Source organism: Notamacropus eugenii, chromosome 3 (assembly GCF_028372415.1).
Source record: "Notamacropus eugenii isolate mMacEug1 chromosome 3, mMacEug1.pri_v2, whole genome shotgun sequence".
NCBI lineage: Eukaryota > Metazoa > Chordata > Mammalia > Diprotodontia > Macropodidae > Notamacropus > Notamacropus eugenii.
In genome coordinates, this window is record NC_092874.1 from 181,988,556 (window position 1) to 182,001,319 (window position 12,764).

A 12,764-nucleotide genomic window follows, 5' to 3' on the forward strand; every position below is an offset into this window, starting at 1 on the left:
ATCATCTTCCTAATAGCCTTTTTGCTTATAATAAAGTCTACCAGATGAGATAGTGAAGTATCGAGTAAAATGATTTTTATTGTAGCCTTCCTACACATGATGAAGCCACTTCTGGAGACTCCTCTGTAAGGAGTGCCTACAAACTCTTCTTCTCTTCTTCTGTTCTCATGTCATTTCTGTAGCATTAGTTTACCAAGTAATATATAACCTCATTTCTCATTGAGCAAATATCACATTTGGGACACCAGTAGTTAAACTAAAATTTATAATTTGTAGCTTCCTCTGCCCCTTTTCCTGACACTTCCTGACACAATCAGTTTAAAAGTTCAACAGATTAGTTCTTTTTGCTGTAAACAAAGTGAGAATTCTAGTACCCAAGGATATTGTCTATTAATTTTTCATTTGTTTCTTACCTTACCTAAATTGTATAACCACATTACTTAAAGAGTGATTGTTGTGAATTATGAATGTATAGTTAAAGTATGACTGAGTCATCATAGAAAATTTATATATTTGAATTGAAAAAACATAAATTAGACAAAAAATTAAGTAAAATCATAGCCACAACAATTAACAACCAAATAGATGGATGGACTTCTGATGATGAGTAAAAACACTTGCATTAAAAATTTGGTCAAAAGGGAATCATTCCTTGTGATCCCTAGGCAGACACCAAATCCTTTCTGCTAGGAATAAAATGTGAGGTGTCAGTATCTTAACTTCAATTGGCAAACCAAAGGGGTTTATGAAAAATTATAGAAAAATAATAGTTATGAAACTAAAAAATATATTTCTTTTAAATTATAATTTAACCTTTGGGTCAATCGTTATTTCTTATTCATGCAATGTTATCTTTGTTCTTAGGTTTTCAAGCTGAGACATGCCTCTTAGTGATAGATCATTTAGTCCAGATACCAATTTTTACAGATGACACAACTGAAGGCCAGAGAGAGGAAGTGATCTTAAGGTCATGTAGGTGCTAAATAGTAAACATGGGTTACAAACTGAGAGCTTCTGACCATAATTTCAGTCTCTTTCCACCACACCATGGTACTCTATGTAAAAGTTTGTTTTTTTAATTGTAACATTTTCATAATATCTCTTTTCATGAGGACATATATGGTCTGATTCCATTAGGAATCTTATTTACAGCTAAAATGATTAAACTACCCAAATGGTAGAAAGAATTACTGAAGTGACTATCCTGACACTGCGAACCTTGAATAATAACTAAACATGTGATTTGGGGTTTGAATTCTTTAGGTTCATTTGGAGAAGGGAACTGCAAGGATGCAAATCATGCCATGGGTTCTTATGTTTTAGTGAATATGTAGACTGAGGAAAAGTAATTGGAACGCTGACTCACAGTCAGAAAAGGCAATAGAGAAAGTTGACTGAAGAAACTAGGACTAAAAGTTTGTGGTGTCTTAGTGTCTTTTTAACACTTGCCATTGAATTTGGAATTCCTTTTCAGAAGTGAGCATCCAGCATACTGTAATCTCCCAGTCTGCTCAAATGAGGTGGCAGTAGTGAACTTTTCAGATGCTTAGTAAATAGCTCACAGATATACACCGATTATAGATATGTTTTTCTTGAATGAAGGAATTGTCCTTTTAATATTTTGGTGTTATGAGTAGCAAATCATTAGTGGAATTAGTTGTACTTTTTCATGAATCCTCTATTTTGGCATTCTTGTTTGTGAGAGGTTCGGTCTCGAATATTTTGCTATGGTCTGGCACTTACAATTCATCAGTAATTTCAAATAAAATGCTAATACAAGATAAGATTTCCTCTGTTTAATACATCATGTTTTATGTATGCCTGCACACGTGTACACATATGTACATACACACACACATCATCGAGATTATAGCCAGGACACAAGTAATGGGAAGGAAAAAAAGTACACCTAATAACCTGTTTTATAGCTACGTATTTTTAATAAATGATAGAATTTTCCAGAATAAATTGTCTCCAAGGTGAAAAAGAAAGTATAAATTCATTTAAAATACATAAAGAAATGTTGGAGATTCATACCTGAAACTGCAGCTGAAAAGGAGTTAAATCTGAACTTGTTTATGATCTTAACAGTTTCTGATATTCTCTTTGAGAATTTTCCAGCAGTGTTCTCTGGAACATCTTATATTTCCTCAGCCTGTGTGAGTCTCCTTTTTTATATTTGCAATAGAAACAACAAAAGCTCAAAAGCACACTTTTCCTACATTTATTTTACTTTCTACAGTATAGTTGCTGCAAAGACACAGAGAGAATGAAAATACAGTTTTATGGTGTTTCTTTTGTTTGACTTTTTTCTTTCTTAGAATTTCTATTTTTACTTCTATATCTATGAGTTTATATATATATTTATGTTCCCAATCCATTTTTATACACGTGTAGATTTTATTTGGTAATTTTTGTTCCCTTAATTTCTAATATCTTCCCCTTGATCTTTTTTTAGTTTGTATTTCTGTATTTAATAATTTGGGGGCATTTGCTATACCTAGTTTAAGTTAAAGCATTAAGTTTTTCACTTTCATGATACATATTAATAGCTTTCCATCTCCAGTGTATGTGTGTCTGATGAATGCCCACACATACATACACACACACGTGTGTGTGCATTTTAATTTGGTAGCAAAGATATGAACTTTCTTTCCTTTCTTTAAATCCTTAACATGAAGTGCATGTAAAATTAGCAAAAGCATTTGGTTTTCATTATAATGTTTCAATTTTTCTATCTCACCATTTTAATCAATGATTTACTCACTAGGGTACAGTGTTCAGTCATACTTGACCTACATTTTTTGGCTGCCATTGTGTTGGCTACTAATATTAGAAGAAATTGGAATTTCACCAGTACCCATATATTTATATACACAATCAGATACATACTTAAAACAGTAATCTACATTAATTATGTATTTTATTTTTTGATACAGAAGAGAGGTGGTATGGTGAATAGAAAGTTGGCCTTACAGCAGTAAAGACCTGTATTCAAGTCACGCCTCTAACATACACTGGTTCTATAACCCTGGAAAAGTCACTTAGCCTTTCAATGTTTTAGACAATTATCATATGGTAATATATTACCAATGAATGAAGAGATGTTCTTATGCCATTTGATTTGTTCATCAAAAGGCAATTTTGAAAAACTATTTTTAGTGAACTGTCAAGAAATCATATTTTTAAAGCATCCTAAGGTCTTTGATTTAGAGCTAGAAGAGACCCTAGAAGGGATAGGGAACCTGCAGCCTTCAGGCCACATGTGATCCTCTAGGTTCTTTGGTGCAGCCTTTTTGACTGAGTCCAAGTTTTTCAGAAGCAATTCTTTTTAAGAGAATTTGTTCCGTGAAGTTTGGATTCAGTCAAAAGGCTGAACTTGAGGACTGAGAGGGTCACATTTGCCCCAAGGCCACAGGTTTCTTACCCCTGCAGCCTAGAGGCTTTCTTATCTAAACCCCTCATTTTATAGAATAAGAAACTGAGACTCAGGAAAGTAAAATGACTGTTGCAGGATCATAGAACTAAGAAGTGCTAGCGGTAGGATTTGAATCCAGGTTTTGAAGATTCTAAGTCCACCACTCTATCCACGATGGCATGACTATACAAGGAATTTTAAATATGAATTTTGATGTTCATTAGTCTAGTAGCAGTATCAACACAATGACAACTATAATCCTTGTAAAAGATGGAAGCTACAAAATCTTTATACTTTATAGGGAGTTGCAAAGCTTATATATTTAAATAATTCATCCCATATATTACCAAGCCCTCTTTATCCCCAGTAATGGATTCTACTGTTATTTAACTCTGATTAATATTTAACTTCATATAGTCTACTTTCTCCACTGTATGGCAAACTTCTTGAGGGTAGGCAGTATAACTTCACTCTTTTCCTGCTCCCTTTCTAAGATCTGCACTGCGTAATTTGGCATCTAACAGAGGCAAAAATACTTCCTGTCTGCCTGAATGAATGATCTCCATATAATTCCCATTTTACATATATCTTCTTCTTAAAAAATACTCTTTTACTGAAATAACTGTCAGATATGATTACTGATGCTGACATTTGAAGGATTATGAAAGAAAGGAGAAATACCATAGTATTCTCCATAGTATTAAAAAATTTTTCCTGGCAAAGCTATAGAATGAAATTTTTATAAAACTATAACAATATTAAAGGAATGGTTAATGAACAACTAGAAAAGGAGATGGCAATTCCAAAGTACAAGTATAGCTTCATTTAAAAAAAGATCCTGACAGGAAAACCTTATTTCATTTCTGATGGGCTTATTAAACTGATAGATCAACAGAAAGTTATAAATATGGTTTACCTTGATTTTAGCAAAATATGCCATAATGTTGGTGATAGCTGTTCTAGTTGCTTAGTCATTTCAGTTATATCTCTTAGTGTTCTCATTTACAGTTTCCTTGGCAGAGATATTAGAGGGGTTTGCCATTTACTTCACCAGCTCATTTTACAGGTAATGGAACTGAAGCCAACAAGGTTAAGTGACTTGCCCAGGGTGGTGCAGCGAAGTACCTGAGGCTGGATTTGAATTCAGGAAGATGAGTCTTCCTGAGTCCTGGCCTGATGATCAGTCTGTTTTACAACCTAGCTGCCTACACAATGACACAGTTAAATTAATTCAAGAACTAGTTGGATGGCCAGACACAGAGTAATCATTAATGATTGTATATCAATTTGGGAAAAGGTCTCCAGCATAGGGACTCGGGGATCTGTGTGCAGCTTATGCTGTTTAAGGTATTTATCAGTTATTTGGACAAAAGCATAGATAACATACTTATGAAATTTTCAGTTGAGACAAAGGTGGAAGGGATAGATACAATGTTAACGTGAGAGTGCAAAAAGACTTCAAAGGGCTAAAACGCTGAGCTATGTCTAATAAAGTAAAATTTAATAGCAGTAAATGTAAAATGTTACACTTGAATTCAAGACATTAAGTTGGCAGAGAGATGGTTAGAAGTTCAACTAAAATGTATTAAAATATTTAATAGGAAGAATTGTATAATAAAGCTATATCAGTGTACATTAAGAAGCATAACACACTTTATTATGATCTGGTAAAGTCAAATCTGGAGTATTGTGCATTTAAAAAAGATTATCTTAATTGCTTTCAAATACCTTTTTATTTCTCATATTTTTGGATAAATCATCAAGTCAAACTTTCTTTGCACTAATAAATATCATGTTTAATTTTTCAAAAGCAGCAATGTCTCTCATTAACTGACAAAAAATAACTGTTATTTGTAGCAGGATAGAATGTTTTCTGTTTTTTTCTTAGAACTTCTGTTTTTCCCATTGTCACTTTTTTCATTCCCTCACTTCAATTTTTAGATTTTCATTTCTTTATCTTATCCTGTATTTCCATTCGTGTCTCATTGGTGAACCAAGAAGTCTCTAGTGGAGGGCCTTAGAGATTTGTGATGGATAGAGTTTGTAGTTAATGACTTAACTAAAGAAATACTATCCTTATTTCTTTTTTTAAAATTACACAAAGCTTGTGGGTAATAGCTTTTACATTAGAAGACAGAGTCAAATTCTCAAAAAGATCTAAACAATTCAGAAAATTGGACTGAATGTAATATAATAAAATGTAGTGCAAATATATGTAAGATTTTATACCTGAGTTGAAAAGAAAAACTTTCTAAGTATGAATTATGTAGATAAACGTCATAAAAGTTATGAGTATTTTAATGAACTAAAACCTTAATAGGATTCAAACATGTGATAAAACCAAAAAAGCTTATGCATCCTTGAGTTGCATTCAGAGGCATAGTTCTAAGTAATGAAAAGGTGATTGTCCCATTGTACAGGCTCTTGTCAGACCACATCTATAGAATTGTGTCCACTTCTGTGCACCACATCTTTGAAAGGGCAATTATACTCTCTCCATCTTATGATGCAGATATCATAATGATGGCAGATAGAAAGATGTCCTTGAGTCTATGCCATGTGAGGATCAGATGGAGAGGTCAAGGGTGTTTATCCTAGAGAAAAGAAGGAAGCAATTGAGGGATGAGGAGAGGAAGGGAGAAGGCATAGGACATGAGAGCTAACTTCAGGAACCTAAAAGGCTATTGTATGGAAGAAGAATTTGATTCATTGTGTGGGGTCAAGAAGGAAGAAATAGAAACAATAGATAGAAAGCAAAAATCACAAAAACTCCAATTTAATCTTAATATACAGACAAACTTCCTGTTAGAGCTACACAAAAATTGGCATGGGCTTTTTCAGAAAGAAGTGAATTCTTCCTCACTGGATATCTTCAAGTAAAGACTGCATGCCTGTTAGTCATATGTAATGTAGTATAAATTTACTTTTGAATAGTTTGAACTTCATAGCTACCAAAGTACTTTACAAGTCTGAAATTCTGACTTTGTGATTTGGAGAACTCTAAAGCAAATGTGATAGTTCAGGTATTGTTTTAAAATAGCAATTTATGAAACTAAGATTTCTCTAGAAATTGAGGGAATATTCTCTTTTTTTTATATACATACATATGCATATGTATATATATATGCATATAGTTTATAAAGTATCTTGAATATTTGTCTACTTGTTTGTAGAATGTTTCACCTATTTATTTGAAGAGTGACTTGAACATTATTGATAATATTAAGGAGTATCATTTATAAATAATAATTTATATACCAAATGAGAAATTATTTGGATTATCTAGGACAGTACAGTGTCATTATCCAAGAAAATACTACTAGAACATTTTGATGTTTACAGCCCTTCTAGCAAAATCATTCCAAAATCTAATACAAACACCAATTTGCTTTCCAAGGACTCAAATGGCAAAAATTGTCTCATGCTAGTTTGGAGTAGAATGTTAGCATTATTCTGTATACCTACTGCACGCAGTATTGTATATAAGCACCAATGTAAGCATCTGATTTTAAAATGCACTATGCGTGAATAAGGTGAAAACTCCTTAAAAGGGACCCAGCACCATCTTGGGGATCTCATTTAATACTAATTAATTCTGTGCTTAAAAAAAAAACAAAACATGGCTCAAAATTAAAAGAGAAATGAATAAAAGATTTGACTCCAAGTACTAACATAGCCACTAAGGTGCTGATTGGCTTTGGATAGTCACCTGAAAAATATTTGTCCTTGTTGTAGGCATGGCTCTAGAACCAGCACCCTCTTAATTCAGGTTCAGTGTTGGGACAAAATGAGGTACTCACAAGGCACTGAACGTTTAATAAAGGAGGAAGCTTACTTGGTTTGTCTAGCATAGCAAGGCTGTGCCAAAAGGATACAGGGGTACTGAGCTTCTCTGGACACAGCCCTCATCATCTCCATTTGGAAATGTGTTTAGTCAGTGGCCGATTGGAACAGAATCTCACATGGTGTCAGCACCAAGCAAGCCTGAGATGTACCAGTGACGTGAGGCTGGCACCTTTAATGCCCCCAGATCAGGAAGCTGTGTGAGGAAACTGTTATTCCTTTCATAGTCTCCAACTTCCCTGATCTTCAAATTAAGGGTAAGAACACTTACCTTTACATACCTTCTATTGCCACATAAGATAGCAGATATGAAACTGAGAACCTTAGAAACTGCTATATAAATGTGAAATGCTATCACGATTATGTTGAGAGGCAAGACAGCTTAGTGGATAGTGAGGTGATCATGGAACCAGGAAGACCTAAATTCAAGTCCTATCTCTGATATATATGACCCTTGCCTAGTCAAGTCACTTAACCTCTGTTTTCTAAGTAATTTTCTAAGATTTTAATGTGTAAAATATGCTCGCCTGTATTGATAGAAGGAGGTTTCTCATCTGGGATTTCCCTTTATTAATGAAATTGTAGGTCCAATTCTTATCCTAAAATGTCAATTATACAGGGGTTTCTTTTAAGCATACTTATATTCCAGGCCCATCTTAAGACCCTGAGTATGATAAGAAGTAAATCCCTTGCTAGGCAATGTTTATAATAATAGTTTAGGGACTTAACAATGTTTTAGACACCTAACACTCATTCATAGAATTCCTCACATTTATCTTTGGTATGTTAAACAAATAAAATTGGCTGGTGTTTTATTGAATATGAAAACTTAGGACACCAGAGATACTGAGAGACATCAGGCCTTTAAAACACAGTTTGCATCAGACTCATAAGAACTTTTAATTTTTACCTATCCTGCTGACCTTTTAGATTAGAGTTGCAGATGCAGCCAGAGGTGGTAGCTGTAGTAAGACAGAACAAGCTGGGGCCATACACAACTAAGCAGCTTGCCTTTTGGTTATTATCTCTGTTTCTATCTTTATACTGCACTATGTCTCCTTGCTCTCCCCCTTATTTCTTTCCTCCTCCTTCCCCTTCCTGACTTGCTCCTCCTGCTCACTGTAACCTATACCCCCTTTTATTTGCTTTGTTCTACTAATATTAAAAAATGAAACAAGATTCCCAAATTAGCAAATTTATACAACCTTATTTTTAAAGAAAATTATTTATGTAACCCACACCCCTAATTCGTTATATTTTGCTTCCTGCTCCCAAAAGGAGATCATTTTGTTGAAGTTTTGAGTTTCTCTAAGCTTTTTAAAAGTGAAGACTGTCTTTTAGCCTTATTCTGAACAAGATGAATATAGATTCTTAAAACTAATAAATCAAAATAGCTTAAACTCTTTATTGCTATAAGATTATCTTTCCAGAAGAGTTTGTTTCATTTAAAAAAAGATTTGAGACTAATTGCTAAAAAGAATACTGTTATAGTAACAATCACCACCATCCTTTTCTCTTCCTTTAACTAACCCCACCAGAAAAACATATAATCATCAATTTTTGTCACATCTCAGGTTAACTGCTTTGCCAAAGTAGATGATAATTCTGTATTTTTTGTTATTAGTACTTTAACTATATAACAGCATGTTTAAATCCAATTTAATTTTGGTTAGCTATCACAAACAGGGGTATATATGCATCTATATGCATGCATATACACACACACATATATATGCATGCTTTTTGCAAGATTTATTTAAGAGGAAAATTAAAAGATAAAGTATGATTAGTGTATCCTACTATATTTATTACTACCAAACCTTTCAATGATTTTTTATGATATCAATGGCTTGTAGAAGGTGGAATTAAAATATAAATTCATCCGTATAAAAAGGCTAAAAATTGATAGCTGCTATTTTAGAGGGTATGTGAATGTGCGTGTGTCATTGTGTATGTCTAAAAAAGTAAACTTGCTGTCTGCCTGTCGCCAGGAAAAAAAAAAGTGGGACCTAATCAAACCACTGTGGGGTCAACCCTTGTGGTTTTAAAGGCCCTTAATGTTGTCCAGCTGCAAAATAAAAGGAATTGGGAGGGGAAGTTGGAAGGAGTGGGGGGTGGGGGGGCTGTTGGAAAAGAACAGGGAGTCTGGCTTTTATTTTTTTTAAAGTGAGTTCAGTGCCAGCCTGGACATTGGCTGTGCAGACTATTGAGCCATTGTCTGCTCCATTTCCAGAATAGCCCCCAGTTAATCACTTCGGCTTTGAAGGGAATTTCCTCGTGGAATTCTCCACAGAAAATCTAATCAACTGACCTGCCCTCTCAACAATGGAAGGCTTTTTTTTTCTCTCTTTCCCTTATTGGGGCGGACTCTGTAATGTAGCCTTTTGTGCAGAATGAACCCTCCCAGTAGGAGTGGAGGGAGAGAGAGAGGAAGGGAGGGAAAGAAGGAGAGAGAGAGAGAGAGAGAGAGAGAGAGAGAGAGAGAGAGAGAGAGAGAGAGAGAGAGAGAGAGAGAGAGAGAGAGAATGAGAATGCACAGTCTTGTGTTTGTGAGGGTGTGCTTACTCTGACCAGATGCTGCAGTGCACGGGGATAGTCACCATCTCTCTGTGTGTGTGAGTGTGTGAGTGTGTGTGTGTGTGTGTGTGTGTGTGTGTGTGTAGTGTGTGTGTGTGTGTGTGTGTGTGTTATGTGCCCCTGTCATTTCGTGTCAAAGGTACATTACCTGATTACCTTCCTCATCTGCCAGATTTTTATCTAGATAATTGGAACTGCTATGGAGGCTGTTCTCTGCCAGCCAGCTTAGAATCTGTAAAACCATAGTTTGTCCACCTTGTTATCTGTGGCTGCCTGGGCAGAGGAAATTAAAGAGATCCACAGCTAAGGAACTTAGCCTTGTTCCCTGCTCTCAACCACCTCCTCCCCCAGCAACCCAAAAGCCGAACAGATCCAAAGTTATTATTCTTTGGAGGTCCAGGGGGTGATTTTTGTTTCCTTCACGTGTGTTATTTGGGGATGTGGACACCTATTCCCCTGCACACAGCAGTGATGTTTTATGGAGTTTGGAGCTGAGGAAACTTTGGCTGTGTTGCCAGGACATTCGCACCACTTTGTGGAAAGCAAGAGCTAACAGGGAGACGGACAGAGTGAGTGACAAGTTGTTTACAGGTTTCCTTGAAGGGGCCTCTGCTATATTTCAATCTGTCAAAGTTGCTTTTCTTCCCTCAGAACAATGCCTGATTGTTGTGTGTGTATGTGTGTGTGAGAGTGTGTGTGAGTGTGTGCTTCCGTGTGCGGGCGAAGAGAAAGCCAAGAAGGGGGGATAAGAAGTGCATGTGTAAAAAATACTATTGCTAACATTTCCATTTTTTTCTTTAATTAGTTAACAACTGCAGTTTAAACGGGGGGCTGGTATTATAGATTCTCTTTTAATCCACCGCTAATACATTTTTCTTGATTAATATTATTTGTGTATGCATTTTATTCATGGGGGAGAGTGTGTATGGGGGATGTTAAATGAGTTGACTTCTCACATTCTCTGATGACTGGATGATAGAATTAAAAGGAAAGGACAGGCACCCTGAGGTTGTCTAGTGCCTAGCAGCCGCAGCGTGCTGCTCAGCTGTGGGGGAAGCTTTCTAAACACTCTGTGCCGCTAAGTGTGCTACCCCTTTAAGAGACTGGTCAAGGAGTCCTAGTTCACAGAGAGGGAGAGGGAGAGGGAGAGGGAGGGAGAGGGGGAGAGAGAGAGGAAGAGAGAGAGAGGAGAGAGGAAGAAAAAAGGGAGAGAGGGGAGAGAGAGAGAGAGAGAGAGAGAGAGAGAGAGAGAGAGAGAGAGAGAGAGAGAGAGAGAGAGATTGAGGGAGGGAGGGAGGGAGAGGGGGGAAGAAGAGAGGAGAGGAGAGGAGAGGAGAGAATCAATTGGTTTAGAGGGTTTGGACTCACTTGACAGGTTCAGTTGGAGACGATCATAGGTGGCTGCTGTGACAAAGGGAAATTGTGCTTTTCCAGCATGCTAACTGACCCTGATTTACCTCAGGAGTTTGAAAGGTGAGTTGAGTTGTTTTGTTTTGGATGTTATTTTTTTTAAAAAAATATGAAAGTATAACTCTCCCATTTTACAGGCTTAGAATCAGTTGTGAGATGCTCTTTAAAAATCATGCTTGCCGGAGAAGCTTTTATGAATCTATATGTTAACTGAATCTTGTTGTTTTCTGAACCAAATTGAAGGAATTTGCAAAGTCCCTAAGCTTGGTCTTGATGATTTTAGGTTTGGTCCTATAACAGAGATTTTAATGAACATTAAGCATCCTACCCCTCTCATCTCTTCCTTTCTTCCTCTAAATCTTTTTTCATGCAAAGCACCCACATTTTCAGCATCTCCGTCTAAGATGTAATTTCTGGGATGACAGAGGAATTTGAGGATGATTAGAACTGAGGCTTTAAGTTCCTGCAAAACTTTGGAAGTAGCTCCATAAAGCACATGACCTTTTGTTGATATAAGGGAACAGGGTGTGCATTTTTTTTAAACTCAAGTTAACATCACAACAATCCATCAGAAGGTCCTTTTTTTTTAAGTGTCAAAAAAGTTAAACACTGATGATTCCTAACTTTTAGTGGACACTTTTTGCACTGGCTGTCGAAAGCTCAATTTTGATTTATGATGTTTCCTTCTTTTGCCAAGACAGGAGCATGTGTATTTGGAATTAAGTTGTTACTATTGAGAAATTATTTTTAGCTGCTTTAGTTTTGTATTATTTCAAGTTGAGTTGGGCTTTCAAAGACGTTAGTCCTCTTCGTGTGCTTCTTAATATATACTGTAATTTTTTTTTTAAAAAATTCTTTATTCTTACTCTACCACAAGTTCAATTTTTGGGGAAAACTATAAATAGGATCTTGTTTGCCATTTAAAATAATTCAAACTTTGCATTCTCTTTGGTGATTTTTTTTTAATCTAAAAAAAGACAGGATGCATGATACATAGGCTATATTTTTTTTCATTTTCATGAAAGCTACCTTCTGTATAAACATTTGTTGTATCTGACTATGCAATGCAAGCTAGGTGCTAGACCAGCTGGTTAAAAATATGCTAAGTCAAGCTGTTCATCGCTCAAATGACTGAATTTGATATGAAAAGGCGAAAAAAGAAAGACAAAGATTAAAACATTTTAAGATTGCAGTAAATCAGTGAGCAATGGGAGATGAAAAAAGAGTACTGAGAGTAAAATACATCTTGAATGTGGTTATATATTAGGGTGCAGAATCTGAAATTACGAAGAAAATTAAAAGAACACAAAATATACTTTAGCAGTGGTTTCTTTTTTTCTTCCCACTGAGGGATTTATTGATCAGATATCCTCATTTAAATGGCTGAACTTCTTTAATGGCTTTATTGAAGGGTTCTAATATTTTTTCACTTGAATTTAGTAACTCCTCAAAATGTTAACATTTTACTTGGGAAGAATGCTTTTTTAAACAGAGACAGATTTGTTAATTATCATAG

At 35.5% G+C, this 12,764-nt stretch overlaps 1 protein-coding gene across 14 annotated transcripts in view; it reads left to right on the plus strand.

The window, feature by feature from the left end:
• SOX5 (SRY-box transcription factor 5) overlaps positions 1–12,764 on the plus strand; it is a 1,296,482-nt gene that overhangs the window by 799,503 nt on the left and 484,215 nt on the right. For 4 of the 14 annotated variants that reach the window (XM_072653483.1, XM_072653484.1, XM_072653494.1 and 1 more), the window contains exon 1: positions 11,178–11,311. The exons of the other annotated variants lie outside the window; for them this stretch is intronic. In XM_072653483.1, the coding sequence (XP_072509584.1) occupies positions 11,274–11,311 (38 nt within the window). In that variant the 5' untranslated portion in view covers positions 11,178–11,273. Of the gene's footprint in view, positions 1–11,177; positions 11,312–12,764 lie in introns of those variants that run through there. 14 annotated transcript variants of the gene reach the window in all.